Below are 13,499 nucleotides of genomic sequence, written 5' to 3' on the forward strand. Positions count from 1 at the left end.
GATGCAGGAAAGCAAGGTGTCAATCTGATAAACACATGTTTCCCGGTTGAACCATCCTTGGCTGCTGTCAGTCTGGCTGTTGGGGTGAAGTACAAACAGTTCATTATCTCCTTACCCTATTGAACACCATGTGTCCGCACTAGCTTCAGATTTATCAATGGACTGCCGGTAAGATATAAAGGCATCTTGAACCTTCCCAATACTTGAATAGCACCTGTAAGAAAAGGTTTAAAAAAAAAAGGCCATTTATTCCAATCTTGTATTCACTCAGAAACACCAGATCTGGTCTTGTCACTTGACAATCTCCCCAGTTTTGACCACAGTCCAGAACTGTGTGATGAATACAATTATATAAAGATTAAACCTAATAATATTTTCTGAAATAATCAATTGAAAAAGAGAACAGGTGTCTGTTACTTCTGCAGCAGACTGACACTCAAACTACAAAAAAAAAAAAAATCAATTGCTGTTCAGTCTGGCTCCCAATAACATAGGCTGGTGATTATTCGGGGCAGGTGAATTTATTAACTAGACATTCTAATTGACATTAAGGTCCCAGCTAAACAGTATTTTCATTTTTAAAAATTAGTCAAAGAAACAGGTAGCAGCCATAGATAAGCACATAGCTTGTATTTACATTTTTAATATCAGAATGTTTCTATTTTAATCTGATCCAGATTACAGATTAATTTATCTACATAGATATTCAACTCAAAGGAACAAAACACCACGTGTTTCTCGGTCTATTCTAGCTGCTGTTTAAATTCTAAACCAGTGCAGGCACATACAGAGGGTCCATATACTCTAGTATTAAGTGCACCGTAAGTAAACGATTATAGTCCAATGCAATCTGAAACTAGGCTAGGCTTGTATAATACAATAAAAAGTTTGGTGAAATGAAATGTATAATTTAAATTTTAGTAATACTTAACACAAATCTTACTAGATACTGTACTTTATAGCTCACCAATTCTATGTAAATGTAGATACATTATATTCATAGGTATGGACATCGATTTGGCTAGTCAAAAGAAAATGTGTTTAAATGTTACGCACACCAACAGTATGCAGAATGGATGATTTTGGTTCTAATGGGAAACACACTCAGGGATATAGATAAAAGCAGGTCTTTGTGACTGTGACAAAAGACAAGCGAATGAGCAGTTCATAGATTGGTTGTTAGAGAAGATTTAACTGCCTACTCTCCCGCAAGTTTCAATGACTGTTGCAATAATGCTGTAAATTCATTAAAGCAGAAAACTAATAATGAGAAAATGGTTTAAAAATTGGAATATTTTAATCTAGCTAATGGTGTGTCATGAAAAACGCTGACTTTAGAACTAAGCTATTTCATACCTGCATTTTGATAGTATCACGATTAATATATTAATTTAATTCTTTTTTGATAAACATTTACTGTGCTTTTAAAAAAACTAAATCAGAATCATGTGCACTTGCACCTTTGCCTTATTATTATACCAGTAGCTATATCATATAATCTGTATAACTATATATATATATATATATATATATATATATATATATATATATATATATATATATATATATATATATATATATAACTAACAGAAGATCCAATAATGAAAAACACCGTTGTGCATAATAGTTGAACAAAGAGGCAATACTTATTCAAAATAGAACACTTCCGATTATAAAAAAAAAACAAAGGACTTAAGTTTAACAACTGAAAAGAATGTGTGCATCCACTTCAATTGTCCCTTTAACATAATAAAAAAATACTATATTTTAACAGAAGTAATTTCTATCTAAACTATTGTTGTTCATTACTGTTAACATTTTATGTCCAAAAGCAAAGCATTTGAATTAAATCTCACAAATCCCAACTAATTAAACTATCATACTAAATTCATCTTCTTTTCATATAATATTGCCATATAATCCAAACACAACATGCTTAAAGAAAAGGTTAAACAAAATAAATAAAAGGTAGATAACAGATTTATGTAAAAAAAAAAAAAAAAAAAAAAAAAAAACCAACACCAAACAAAGCCACCACGTATTGCCATCATTTTTAAATCAAGAAAACGTGAATAGAATGAGCCTACTTCTGAATTACAGCCTTGCTACCCGACCCCGATGGGACCCGACTATTTGTATACCATGGTTTTTGCTACAAAAGATTTCTTAATTATTTCTTAATTATCTGAGACGTTAAAATTGAGACGTGCAAACCATCATTATAAATATTGCACTTGTGAAGATATTATTAAAACGTACTGTGCCATTGATGGCATCCCTACAGGTGTCATCACTCATTGCATTGGTCTAATAGTACTATAAATGAGCATTGATGACCAAAAACACTTCGGTAAGAAGCCATTCCTGTAATTTCAAAACAAATTTTACCCCCAGCCAAGAAATGTCTTGGACAGTATATATTAAATATTTTATGCTAAATTACCTACCCACATTTGTAGTTTACAATTAAAAAAACAGTAACTTGTGCCAGCAAAAAATCAGGCTTGCAGAGGTTTAAAAGACCTATCCAGACCCCCAGAGCTATGCTAATAGTATTATAAGCTGCAAAAAACATGTTGTTAATGACTGCACATTACTTGTGTGTGTGTATGTGTGTGTGTATGTGTGTGTGTGTATGTGTGTGTGTAAGTGTGTGTGTATGTATGTATGTATGTATATTATATACACACACACACACACACACACACATATATATATATAAAAATAAGTTAAGAATGTGTAGTGGTACCTGCCAAGGAAGTACCAGGACTGTCCAGAGTTCGGATCTGCTTCTAAAGACTTCTGCAGACACTGAATAGCATAGCTTTCTTTATTGGCTTTGTCTCCCAACTGATCCACGGTGTGATGCATCCAGCCTGTGCAGCAGGGAAAAAGATTACATGATAACCATTTTTCAAGAAAGCTGTTCCTTAAGAGGAGACCAATACAATCAGCAATACCAAAAGATAAAAAGAAAACAAGCAAATGGGGTGGGGGAGGGGGGTTCCTTCTGCTTCTTCAAAGGCCTCATCTGAACAAACTATCTCCAAACATGCTGGTCTCCCAATTCAGACATTGAAACAGTTGTTAGGAAGCAGACACAGCTCTCAGACATAAAACACTTCCCTGGGTCCTCCAAGGGCTGTAGCCCCAGAGCTAGCCCAGCCCTTTTAACACCTGTGGCAAACAGGCTACAATGGGGTCTCCATGGAAACCAGTCTAGGAAGGCCAATTCCAAGCTAATCTAAATTGTTTTATGATATAGCAACATTCTAATGTGAGCAGCTCCATAATAGTTTCAATGTGATTCAGGAGGAGAAGAAAAAACAAGACACTTCCAGTAGAAATCAAACACAAATCATGTTGCATCATCCAGTCAGACTACACTTCAAGGACTCTCAGGAATAAGGTGGGGGAAAAAGCTGTTGAAAACACTGTACTTTCATTTTAACTATTAATAACAGCAGCAAATAGTACAGCAGAATGTGTTCAGCTAATTCTGCATCTTTAAGTTTCTAAGTGGAAAAATGTATAATGAGGGAGATTATTATTTAAATTACAGTTTATAATTCAGATATTAAATAGTATGAATTAATACACACATGTATACATCATGCATGTTACTAATTAAAACTATCCGTTAGTGCACATTTTACTGTGTTCAGATATTACCAAATAATCCATATCTAAAGAAACAAAAAGCCACAGAATAAAAAATAAAAAAAGCTTTTCTTTTGAAAGCAAGCGAAAGATAAATCTACACATGGTTCACTTTCCTGACCCCCCCTCCCCCCCACCGACACACACCAAAATAAAATGCCAAAATCATTCAAACAAATTGAATAATTTAGTGCAACAATCTGTCTATATTAGTAAAATGCAAACATAAAAACAAAAAACAAACAAAAAAAAACAAAACACAAAAAAATAAAACCACACACACACAAAAAAACCCCGCACACACTACTTGCCTAATTGCTGAAGAGTGGTTGCCTTCACTTGTGCAGGGAGATTTTCAGTCTGCAAAAGGAGTTCATAAGCTTCTTTCGCAGCTCGATACTTTTTCTGTGAATGAAGAATAGAAAATGGATGGCCTGAGTTAAGACAGAGAGTACAACTTGTAGAGCTTCCTTTTCAGCATCACTAAAAGCCAGCCACAGAATCCTTGGACAGTAAACAGTGCAGAAGGCTTCAGACTAACCATGGACAGAGGAAATGGCAACATAAACTACACTGGCCAGCCCCATGCTCCAAAGGAAAAAAAAAAAAAAAAAAAAAAGAGCCAGACGCTGGGGGAGGGTCAGTAATTTACTCTCCCCTTTCAAATGCTGCGATATGGGACTGTTGAACACACGGACAGAGCAAGCTAAGTGTCTTTTCCTGCTGAAGTGCTAGGAAGCAGTGTCTTAAGAAAGCTTAACAAGTCAGAACCATACAAATGATAAGACTAGACAAGAATTTCCACATATTTTCTTTTTTTCTTGGGGGGGGGGGGGGGGGGGGACGGGACGGGACGGGGACAATTGAACAGGTTTAATTAGCCGACGACATCACTGAAACCATTTGCAGAGCAACAAAACTTTATGGCGTAAAGTGTCTGCAATAAAACTGGTTGCCTCAGGAGGACCCTCACATGTCTGCCTTCTCTCTCATCTAGAGAACAGTAAATGCATTTCAAAGTAAACAAGATGGAAATGTAAAAATCAAACAACGATATCAGCACAGAGGATGGTAAACCATTTAACCTTGCACCCTGCATAAGAAAAATAATAAATAAAATACCCTGCTATATTCTGTACTGCTAATGCAATACTCCCTGCTTCTCAAGCAAAGAATGTTCTAACTCTTCCTGTTAATGCCTGCAAACAGACTGGGGTATGAGGCACATCCCTATGACCGCAAATCACAAAGAGCACTGACGAGATGAAATGCCAACATCTTTAAAACACTAGATCAAATAAAACACAATACCAAATCATCTGCTGAAGCATGCTGTAGGAAATCACTGGCATGCATATCTGACAAGGTGGACAATGCAGTCTAACAGCTTGTCAACCTCTGTACAGTTAACATGGCACCAGAGAGGGATGTGTTTGGTGTTGATGTAAATAAATGGTTGACACTCAACACACGTTCTTGTTGAGCACCGAAAAAGTATGTGTGATCTGATGTACAAGAACTTTTATATCTCTGACAACACTCCCTGCCCTTAGAGCCCTTTGTGCTCAACCTGGCTTAAAAAGCTTACACAGGGAGGAGGAGAATACTTGGAACAAATTTTGCTCTCTCCACTCTCTCGACAGAATGCAGATGCTGCTTCACCCCTTCCAACAAAAAAAACCCTCAACTTTAAATGGTCAATCAAATGCAATAAACACACTGCTCATGTCTAAAATATCTCATTTATCACTTTCAAATAAACATTAAGCATTTTCTGCAATCCATTAACCATTCTAACACATTAAAAGGATTTTCACTGTTGGTGGGAGTACATATTTCATCCCTCCAGAAAGCCACACATACCGTATGGTATTTCAGTCTTCAAAGCTTAGTTCCAACACTAACTAAACACAAAGATACTGTTATGTATATGTGAATCATTTATTTCCCACAAAAACACTAGTGTTTCTTGACAAATGTATGCATGTTTAACTGAAACGGAATTTGTGTTCAAAACCTGGACTTACTGAATGAAATGGTCATGTAAAATGTAATACAAACATTAATTTAAAAAATACATAAACTTACCTGAATTTCATATAAATGAGCAATGTGAAATTGAACTGCAAAAACAAAGACATATTACACAATCAGTAAAAACAATAAATTAAAACATGAACATTTCAAAATCATTAAGTGTACATTTGAAATTACACTTCATTAACAATTTTATAAAGCCATTTTTCACTTGCACTACTGTGAAGCCGATTATCCAACCACAAGTAAAACTTCCTGTGTTGAAGGTGAACCCATAAAGTTTCCTATGGGTAGCCGGTGGAGTCCCATTACACAGGAAGTAAACCTGAAGCGTTAAGATGGTTTACCAAAATTGAAATTAAAGAAGCGTAGAAAACAGCAAAACACAAACGACCCTTAAACTACAATTTACAAACAAATGTACCCAATATAAAAAAATGTGGAAACTGAATAGTAAAATAGTACATTTAAAATGGTCAGAGTAAAGCATTCAAGAATGAGTAACAGCAGCACAGTGTGTGTATATATTAACTAAGGGGGTAAACAACTTAATTTGTGATACTGTGTTTCAGATTTAATGAATTACCATTACAATAAAATTTCCTTTGAAGAAATATGACTGATTTCAGTATTTATTTGTTAAATGTGCACTGCATTCCAGTACAACCATTACTACTTTAAAATCTATGTACAGCTACACGTGTAGTGCCAAATGTTTGGACAGATAGGCTAAATGAAATGCCTATATTAGAAAATAAATACATATTTAAATAAAATATCAAACCAACCAATTAACCGGTAATGAGAAACAGAACTAAAATGAACATTAATGCCTCAAATGTCTCAATTTCATAGAATTCTTATACTACACATGCATTTTGACCAAAAGGTTATCCAGTGTGTAAATATAGTTTATTTGCAGTACTTACTTTCAGCTTTGGACAAAGTGCAGGGATTTGAGTCTATTAAAGCCAGCTGAAAATGCTGCAAAAACAATTAAAAAGTACAATTTAAACTACTGTAAAAAGCCTATCTAAGTTATTAGCAATCTTGTTTTGAGTAGGCAATACCACTTTCATCATTGTTCATTCTGATCATATATACAGGGGTTGAGACACAACGGTGGAAATACAAAGATGGGAAAAAATATATAATCACTATATTACAATTGATATTTCTCAGGGGTAAAATAAACCTTGTAACCCATTACACCTTGTAATCACAGCATTATTTACTTCAAACTTCATTTATGCATTGGTTTTCTTTGCAATATTAAATAGTCATTTATAAATACTCACAGAAACAAAAGAGCAACATGATCACTTTTGCAGTGTTTTTTCGAATATTCACATAGTCCCAGAACTAGTAAGTGGGCTCTCCTTCATGACTAGTTCGTTGTACGCAACAGTCCCTGGATTGGAATTCTCAGACCCACAACATCAGCAAGACTACTTCCTGGTGACAATGCTTTGTAAGATTCCTGGACCAATGTATAAGAAGAAGCACCTCATCCAGTCAGGCGGCCAGACAACCTGTTTCACTTCCTCTGACAGAGGTCACAGGTCTCACAGTGATTGGTTCGTAAACGTTGTTGAAGTGTAGGTCATGTTTTCTGATGAATCAAGGTTCCACCTCAACTTCAGGTATAGTCATGTCCAAAGCTTGACATTGTTATTTTTTCCCCGAACAATTTAAAACACCTTGAAAAACTTGCCACATTTTGATTTCCTTGCTGCCCATTTCAATTTCATTGCCACTATACATACAACATCGCTCTCTAGTCTGGGCTGTGCAGTGCATCAGTCTGTGCGTGTCTGTATGTATGTCATAATTACACGTAAAAATGTGACACACACGCATCCACATACCTCAGGTTGTGACATTTTCCATAACTATTAAAACTATAATGACTAATTTCTTTAGCAAGTTTAAATCACGGCTAGACAAAATGCAAAACACTAGAAAGTGTGCCAGAGTTAACCAAGGATATATAGGTTTACCTCTAGATCATCTGTTCCAAAACAAGTATGTGACCTTATAGAATCTGGACAGAATTCAAAAGCAAGATCTATCTCTTAATTGAACTACAGTAAATGCAACATATGCATCAGCAACAGTTCAAGTTAGTAATTAAAAACCTTTCACCACAATTTGTTCAATTAGGAATACAGGCATTAATACATTATATTTAATAGGCAACACTTTTTGGAACAGACTATTGAATGAAATACATCAAGGTTTAAATTAAAATCAATTTCACCTCATCTGTAGTGGATTTTTTAAAACCTTTATTAAAATACCACCTGTGGTAGACCAACACCTGCTATACTGTAAGAGACCTTCATCCAGGACCAAGGGAGGCTGTCTATGATTGCGCATGTACCAATACTTCCAGGCATTTGGTAAGAAATAAAATAATCTGTGGTATTATTAACCTATATAAAAATAAATACCAAGATTTGTTTTTATTTGACTGAATATCTCTCAGCGGAAGACAACTAGTCTTCATCTGGCTTCGAGAAAAGCTTTACCAGCAATAGTTGCTGTTAAAAGCCATAAATCACCGATTGCATTACTAATGAACTGAGCAGGAATCCCCAAGTCAAAAACAATACCTAAAGTGAATCGGTGCCTGCCAACTGCAGCTACCTGTCTCTGATAAATTGGTAGCAGTGCATAGTTTGCATCCTTCACACTACACTGCAGTAATAAAATTACAAAGAATAAATAGAAAAATAAATAGAAACATACACCCACAATGTGCATTTTGGTAAACAAAAATAAATGTATTATTACAGGCGGAAGGTTTTAAAATGAATTGCTTATTAAAAAGGCATTTATTATTTTTAAAATCACACAATTAAATAATGAAGGCTGCCATTAGCAGCCAGTTCAGAACACCTCACAAATGTCTTGCGTAAATTTAATTTAATCTAAATACACAAAACCCACCCACCCTACACAAAAGATTTGTATCCGATGTATTCCAGTATATAAAATGCAAGCTGCTCTGACTCCAAGACATTTAGTATTTAAATACCACCCAAGCCATTACTGCAAGAACACTACAATAAATGCATTAGCCTATTCTCCCAAACAGTATACATTTTAAACATTACCGGATACAGGAAGCCTTGTTGCTAAGTACATTTCCAGCAATATACTGCATCCCTACATAAGCTTTACCATCAGACTGCTGCAAGTCAGATATTGCAGTAGAGTTGCCTGCTTCCAGAGTCATTATTATGCTAGAGAACACTGCAGTTCAGATTTGACATACAATACCTTCAGGCAGAGTTGACTACATACAATTCAATTCTACATAAGAGCATTTCCTAGTATTTCCATTGCACTGAAGACAGGGACATAACATGACAGACTACTAAAGAAATACCAGACTAATATAAAACAGCAGCACCACATTAATAATTCTAATTGTGCTGCACTGCAGCAGGGAAACACAGTGATCTTGAGTCCAAATCCCTGACTTGAGGTTTTCACAATAAGAATTGTTCTTTCGTTTCAGTAATGAAGTGCACTGCATCTGGCTGAACACAAGCACATCTGGTCTTGGGGAGGTGGGGAAAAATAAACAAGCCTCACTGTAAATCAGAAATCCTATACAGATCACAGTGAAATAGTTGAATATTTTAAATGGATGCTCCTCTGAGTAAAAATGTCACATGTTCAGAAACCTAACCGCCTGCAGTATAGTGTAATCTTCAATCCATCTATGCGTTTTGTAATCCACTTGCATATAAACTTACCAGAGAAGAGGAAGAAGGAACTTGAATCCAAGCTTTAAAAAAAAAAAAAAAAAAAAAAAAAAACACAAGAAAAAAAAAAAACAGGGACACTGAAAACCTGTCTTCTTTTTTTTCTACGCTAGCCCAAGTAGTGTGATTTGTGCCTGTTTCTCTCAGAGCTTTCTCTTTGTTCAGATATCTAGGACACGTAAAGCCATGCGTAATCAAAGCCCTGGCAGGCAGCCAGCACTCCATTCGCCAGGCTTGTTACAGGGGCAGGGGGAGGACGTGGCGCACGTGCAGCTGGATCAGCTTATTACTGCGCTCTCCAGGGTCCTCAGTGAGACTCCGCATTCATTTATCTCCTGAGGAAAAAATCCTGTGTCGAGCAGTCAGCCCGCCAATCATTCAGCAACACAGCCCTTTGGCAAAGGGAGGATAAATCTGCAGCTTGTGCTGCTGAGCTAAGGCTGAGTGCACCAGTGGACAGCCAGCCAAGTATTTACATGATCTGCATGAGATCACCAATGGGTCTTTCCTAATCCTTTTAATATATTAGCAAAGGCAGCAGATTTGAAACCGTAATTACCTTTATTTTCTGCCCATCTCTTTGAAATGGACTTTCAATAAATTATAATTATTTATTAATATTTTCTTATTTTTCTTTAGATGAACAGGCTTTGACAAGATGTACAGTTAGTATTTTTTGATTTTTTTTATTCACAGATTTACACAACATTGTAAAGTTAGCATTTACACATACATATCAACTGATTTACAAGATAAACACCAACCAGTTTTCACAGCAACCTTAGCTGGATAAAGCAGTTTAAAAAATTACAAAAAAACCCACAAAAAAACAGGAGCACACAAAACGGACAGTCAAGCTAAGGTCTTCACAGATTTACATATTTTCATTTTCTTTAGGAAACCAATAGATTAAAACTATGGCACCTGAGCAACAGCCAACACAAATATCAATACAAAAATAAAATGAAACAGTAGTTACAAATTATTAAAATACTGACATTTTATGGTGCTGGGGCTAATACTGAAACAAACACAGCTTAATAACAGCCATGTTTATATTGATTTCTACAGTATAACGGAATTCCTAATGGAAATAGATGATGCAAAGAAAACCATTGCTCCCATGTCTGAAATAAAAAAAAACTGAAATGCAGATGAGTAAAATCTCAGTTTTGTTTAAATGGTATTTAGAAGGGATACCAGGTTTATTTCACATTAAATTGTATTGTATGCATAGCAACAGTGACACGCTCTGAACATGGAAATCAAAATGCCTACAGGCATGTCTCTGCAAATCCAATTAAGGCCCAGACTTCTTGCTAGCTAGTCAATAACCTCCAATAGTCTCCTGCTCAAGATAATGCCTCGTTCCTCAGAATTGTCTAGACGGATACGGCAGTGGTACAGCAGTAAAAATGTCAGCGCCTCGGACAGAAACAATTCTAACACTTAATGCAGAAGTTAACTGCCACTGACTGGTACTGAATTGTAAACGTGAGGAAGGACAGTTTTTCTTGCTTTGATGTAAACACGTTAAATCAATGAATTTATTAAATACTCTGAATTCTCTTTATGAAGTATGGTGTAACAAGTTTTGCACACCCCTTTCGTGACCACCATTTTACCAGTGCAAACTTAAATTTATTTTTTCTGCATGTTTATATGTTTGGTGCAACCTCTAATCAAGTTGAGAGTGTATTCCTTGCGCACTCTGCTTAGTTCAGGCCCGCAAGCAAAGCCAGTGCAAGAGAAAGTATACTCTCAACTCGATTAAAAAGGTACCCACCACACACTAACATATTAATCATTAAATCAAAAAATAGACTAAACATGATATTGACACTCAGTATATTTTTATAGAACATGTGGTTTAAACATTTAGAATGCTTTGTCACTGACATTGAGTGTGAGAGCTACACTCTCTGTGAAATTATAAGTGTAGTTGCTGCTAGATTCCAATGGGGCTTTTTAATTCTACAATGAGCACGCTTTAGTGACTAAAGCAATATCTGCCTCTGCAAAAACACCAAGTAAAATACACCTTGCTCCCGCTCCACTTTATTTTTCAATAAACTGTACTACCTTGTACTACCATGTTGTTTTGTACCAATACGACTGATAGTGCATCGATTAAACTGAACCTTTAGAGTCTGTACCCGTGAATTGTATCTGCCAGTAAATCATTACACCACTACAATCCTGGCAGTATGACAACAGCCATTATTTGCATTAGAACACACTCAGGGCCTATAGCATCAGCAAATGGGCTTGTACTGTAGAGCTGCAAATCCTCTCCTTGGACGCACAAGAAAACTTTATTTACTCCTCCCTTTATTTTTAAAAGTGTACATGGCTTATTTTTTCACAATAAAAACAAAGTAGCACTTTCTCCATTCTTTGTGTTTTGCCAGTCAAAACCAAAATGGTGTCATTGTGCTATGCAAGGAAAACATGCTGCAATCAACAGCCAGTCAGCAATGACTTTTTTCCTTAGTCTTTACATAAAAATAAAAATAAATCTTGGCAGTAAATGCTTTCAGCTGAACAGGCTGCTGCGGAGAACACAGTATGCTTTAGTAGCTAATACAATGCAGACAGTAAAGTGGCAGTCCAGTTCTGGTATATGCAGAGGTATGTTACACTCATTTTAAAAATCAGGTTTTGTAGGCTCCAGTAGCCTACTCTTTAACCCCCATTAAATATTTGGTTTGCAGCTAACATCCAGACTCCACCCCCCACCCCCAAATCATAAGCAAAACTCTCCTTATAAAACAATATTACTAGTTTCCCTTCCACTTGGATTTAAGAATTACAGTAATATATACAACAGCCTCGTGACTCAATACTTACTACAGGCACACACTACAATACGTTCTCAAGGTCAGTGGCCGTGAAGCAAGGTGAAAACTTAGAGTTTAACAAGCAAACGTGTCACAACCACAAACGTGTTTATTTCATGCTAAAAAGTTTTTATTTATGTAAACAACTTAAAATCTCCATTTACCTTTAGACTTGACTCGTAGTCTGTGTTGACTTTAAACATCAGCCCAAGTCGTAAATGAATTTCCTTGGCCCGTGAAAAGCCGGGATCAATATAAAGCACCTCCTGAAATGCTTTAATTGCCCTGGGGGAAAAAAATAAAATAAATAAATAAATAAAATGTATATTTTACACACCAAAGGAAATAATGGCAAGTTATCCATTGGACTAAACATATGACCTCTTCTTTTCTATCTACTCCTATCCTGTCTCTACAAAATGTTAGGTACTGTATATAGCATTATATGGTGCTCAGGCATTATAACCATATTAGAATTAATCTGTATGTTTTTAAATCAAATAAAATAATGTTTGCTATTGGGTCCTTCCGTGTCATCTCAAACAATTTTATTTTTTGTGTAGTGGAAGATACCGGTCAGGTATGAAACAAGGCCAAACACTTAAACTCAGTGATGAAGAGCTGCTGAGATGCAAAATAAGTACCACAGCTTTAGTATTTCTGTATTGCTGGGGACCTTAAAATTGAAAAATTATCCAATTGTCAAATTCCTGAGTGATTTAAGTGCATGTTCCTTCTAAAGTAGGAGAGATATCATTTTCAAATTGCTTAGGTGAGCTCACAATTTAACGAACTTTCTGTATGCAGCTCTGCTACTGTCTACATACTTTACTGTCTGATGTAATGACCCCACAAAAAGGCTTCAGGATGAAAAGTATCAAAAAAGGCCCCATCTTTGAAGGTCTAAAACCTCTTGTGGGACACGAGTTAAACTGACCTTTGGTGGGCTTATAGATGAGGATTTGAAGAACTTGTGGTAAAATTGACTTGGTAATCTGTCTCCTTCACAGTTTAATAAATGTACAAACATGAACAACATGCATTTATATTGTTTGGGGTTATATTGTACAATATTAGCAAATAGTTTGAGTTTAAACCAAGAGAAACCATAAAAACGTGTATAAAGAAATAAATCCATAAAACTAAAGCCATAAAATGTGTATAGTCTTTTTATGCAAGTGGTTTG

General features: G+C 35.7%; 1 protein-coding gene across 5 annotated transcripts in view; it reads right to left on the minus strand.

Moving 5' to 3' along the window:
- Positions 1 to 13,499, minus strand: part of LOC117405424 (lysine-specific demethylase 6A-like) — a 99,183-nt gene that overhangs the window by 24,084 nt on the left and 61,600 nt on the right. For all 5 annotated transcript variants that reach the window (XM_059030059.1, XM_059030056.1, XM_059030060.1 and 2 more), the window contains 6 exons: positions 12,478 to 12,598; positions 6,627 to 6,681; positions 5,749 to 5,783; positions 3,972 to 4,065; positions 2,750 to 2,876; positions 116 to 214 (listed from right to left, as the gene is read on the minus strand). In XM_059030059.1, coding sequence (XP_058886042.1) covers positions 116 to 214; positions 2,750 to 2,876; positions 3,972 to 4,065; positions 5,749 to 5,783; positions 6,627 to 6,681; positions 12,478 to 12,598 — 531 coding nt within the window. The remainder of the gene's footprint in view (positions 1 to 115; positions 215 to 2,749; positions 2,877 to 3,971; positions 4,066 to 5,748; positions 5,784 to 6,626; positions 6,682 to 12,477; positions 12,599 to 13,499) is intronic.

This window comes from Acipenser ruthenus, chromosome 9, assembly GCF_902713425.1.
Source record: "Acipenser ruthenus chromosome 9, fAciRut3.2 maternal haplotype, whole genome shotgun sequence".
NCBI lineage: Eukaryota > Metazoa > Chordata > Actinopteri > Acipenseriformes > Acipenseridae > Acipenser > Acipenser ruthenus.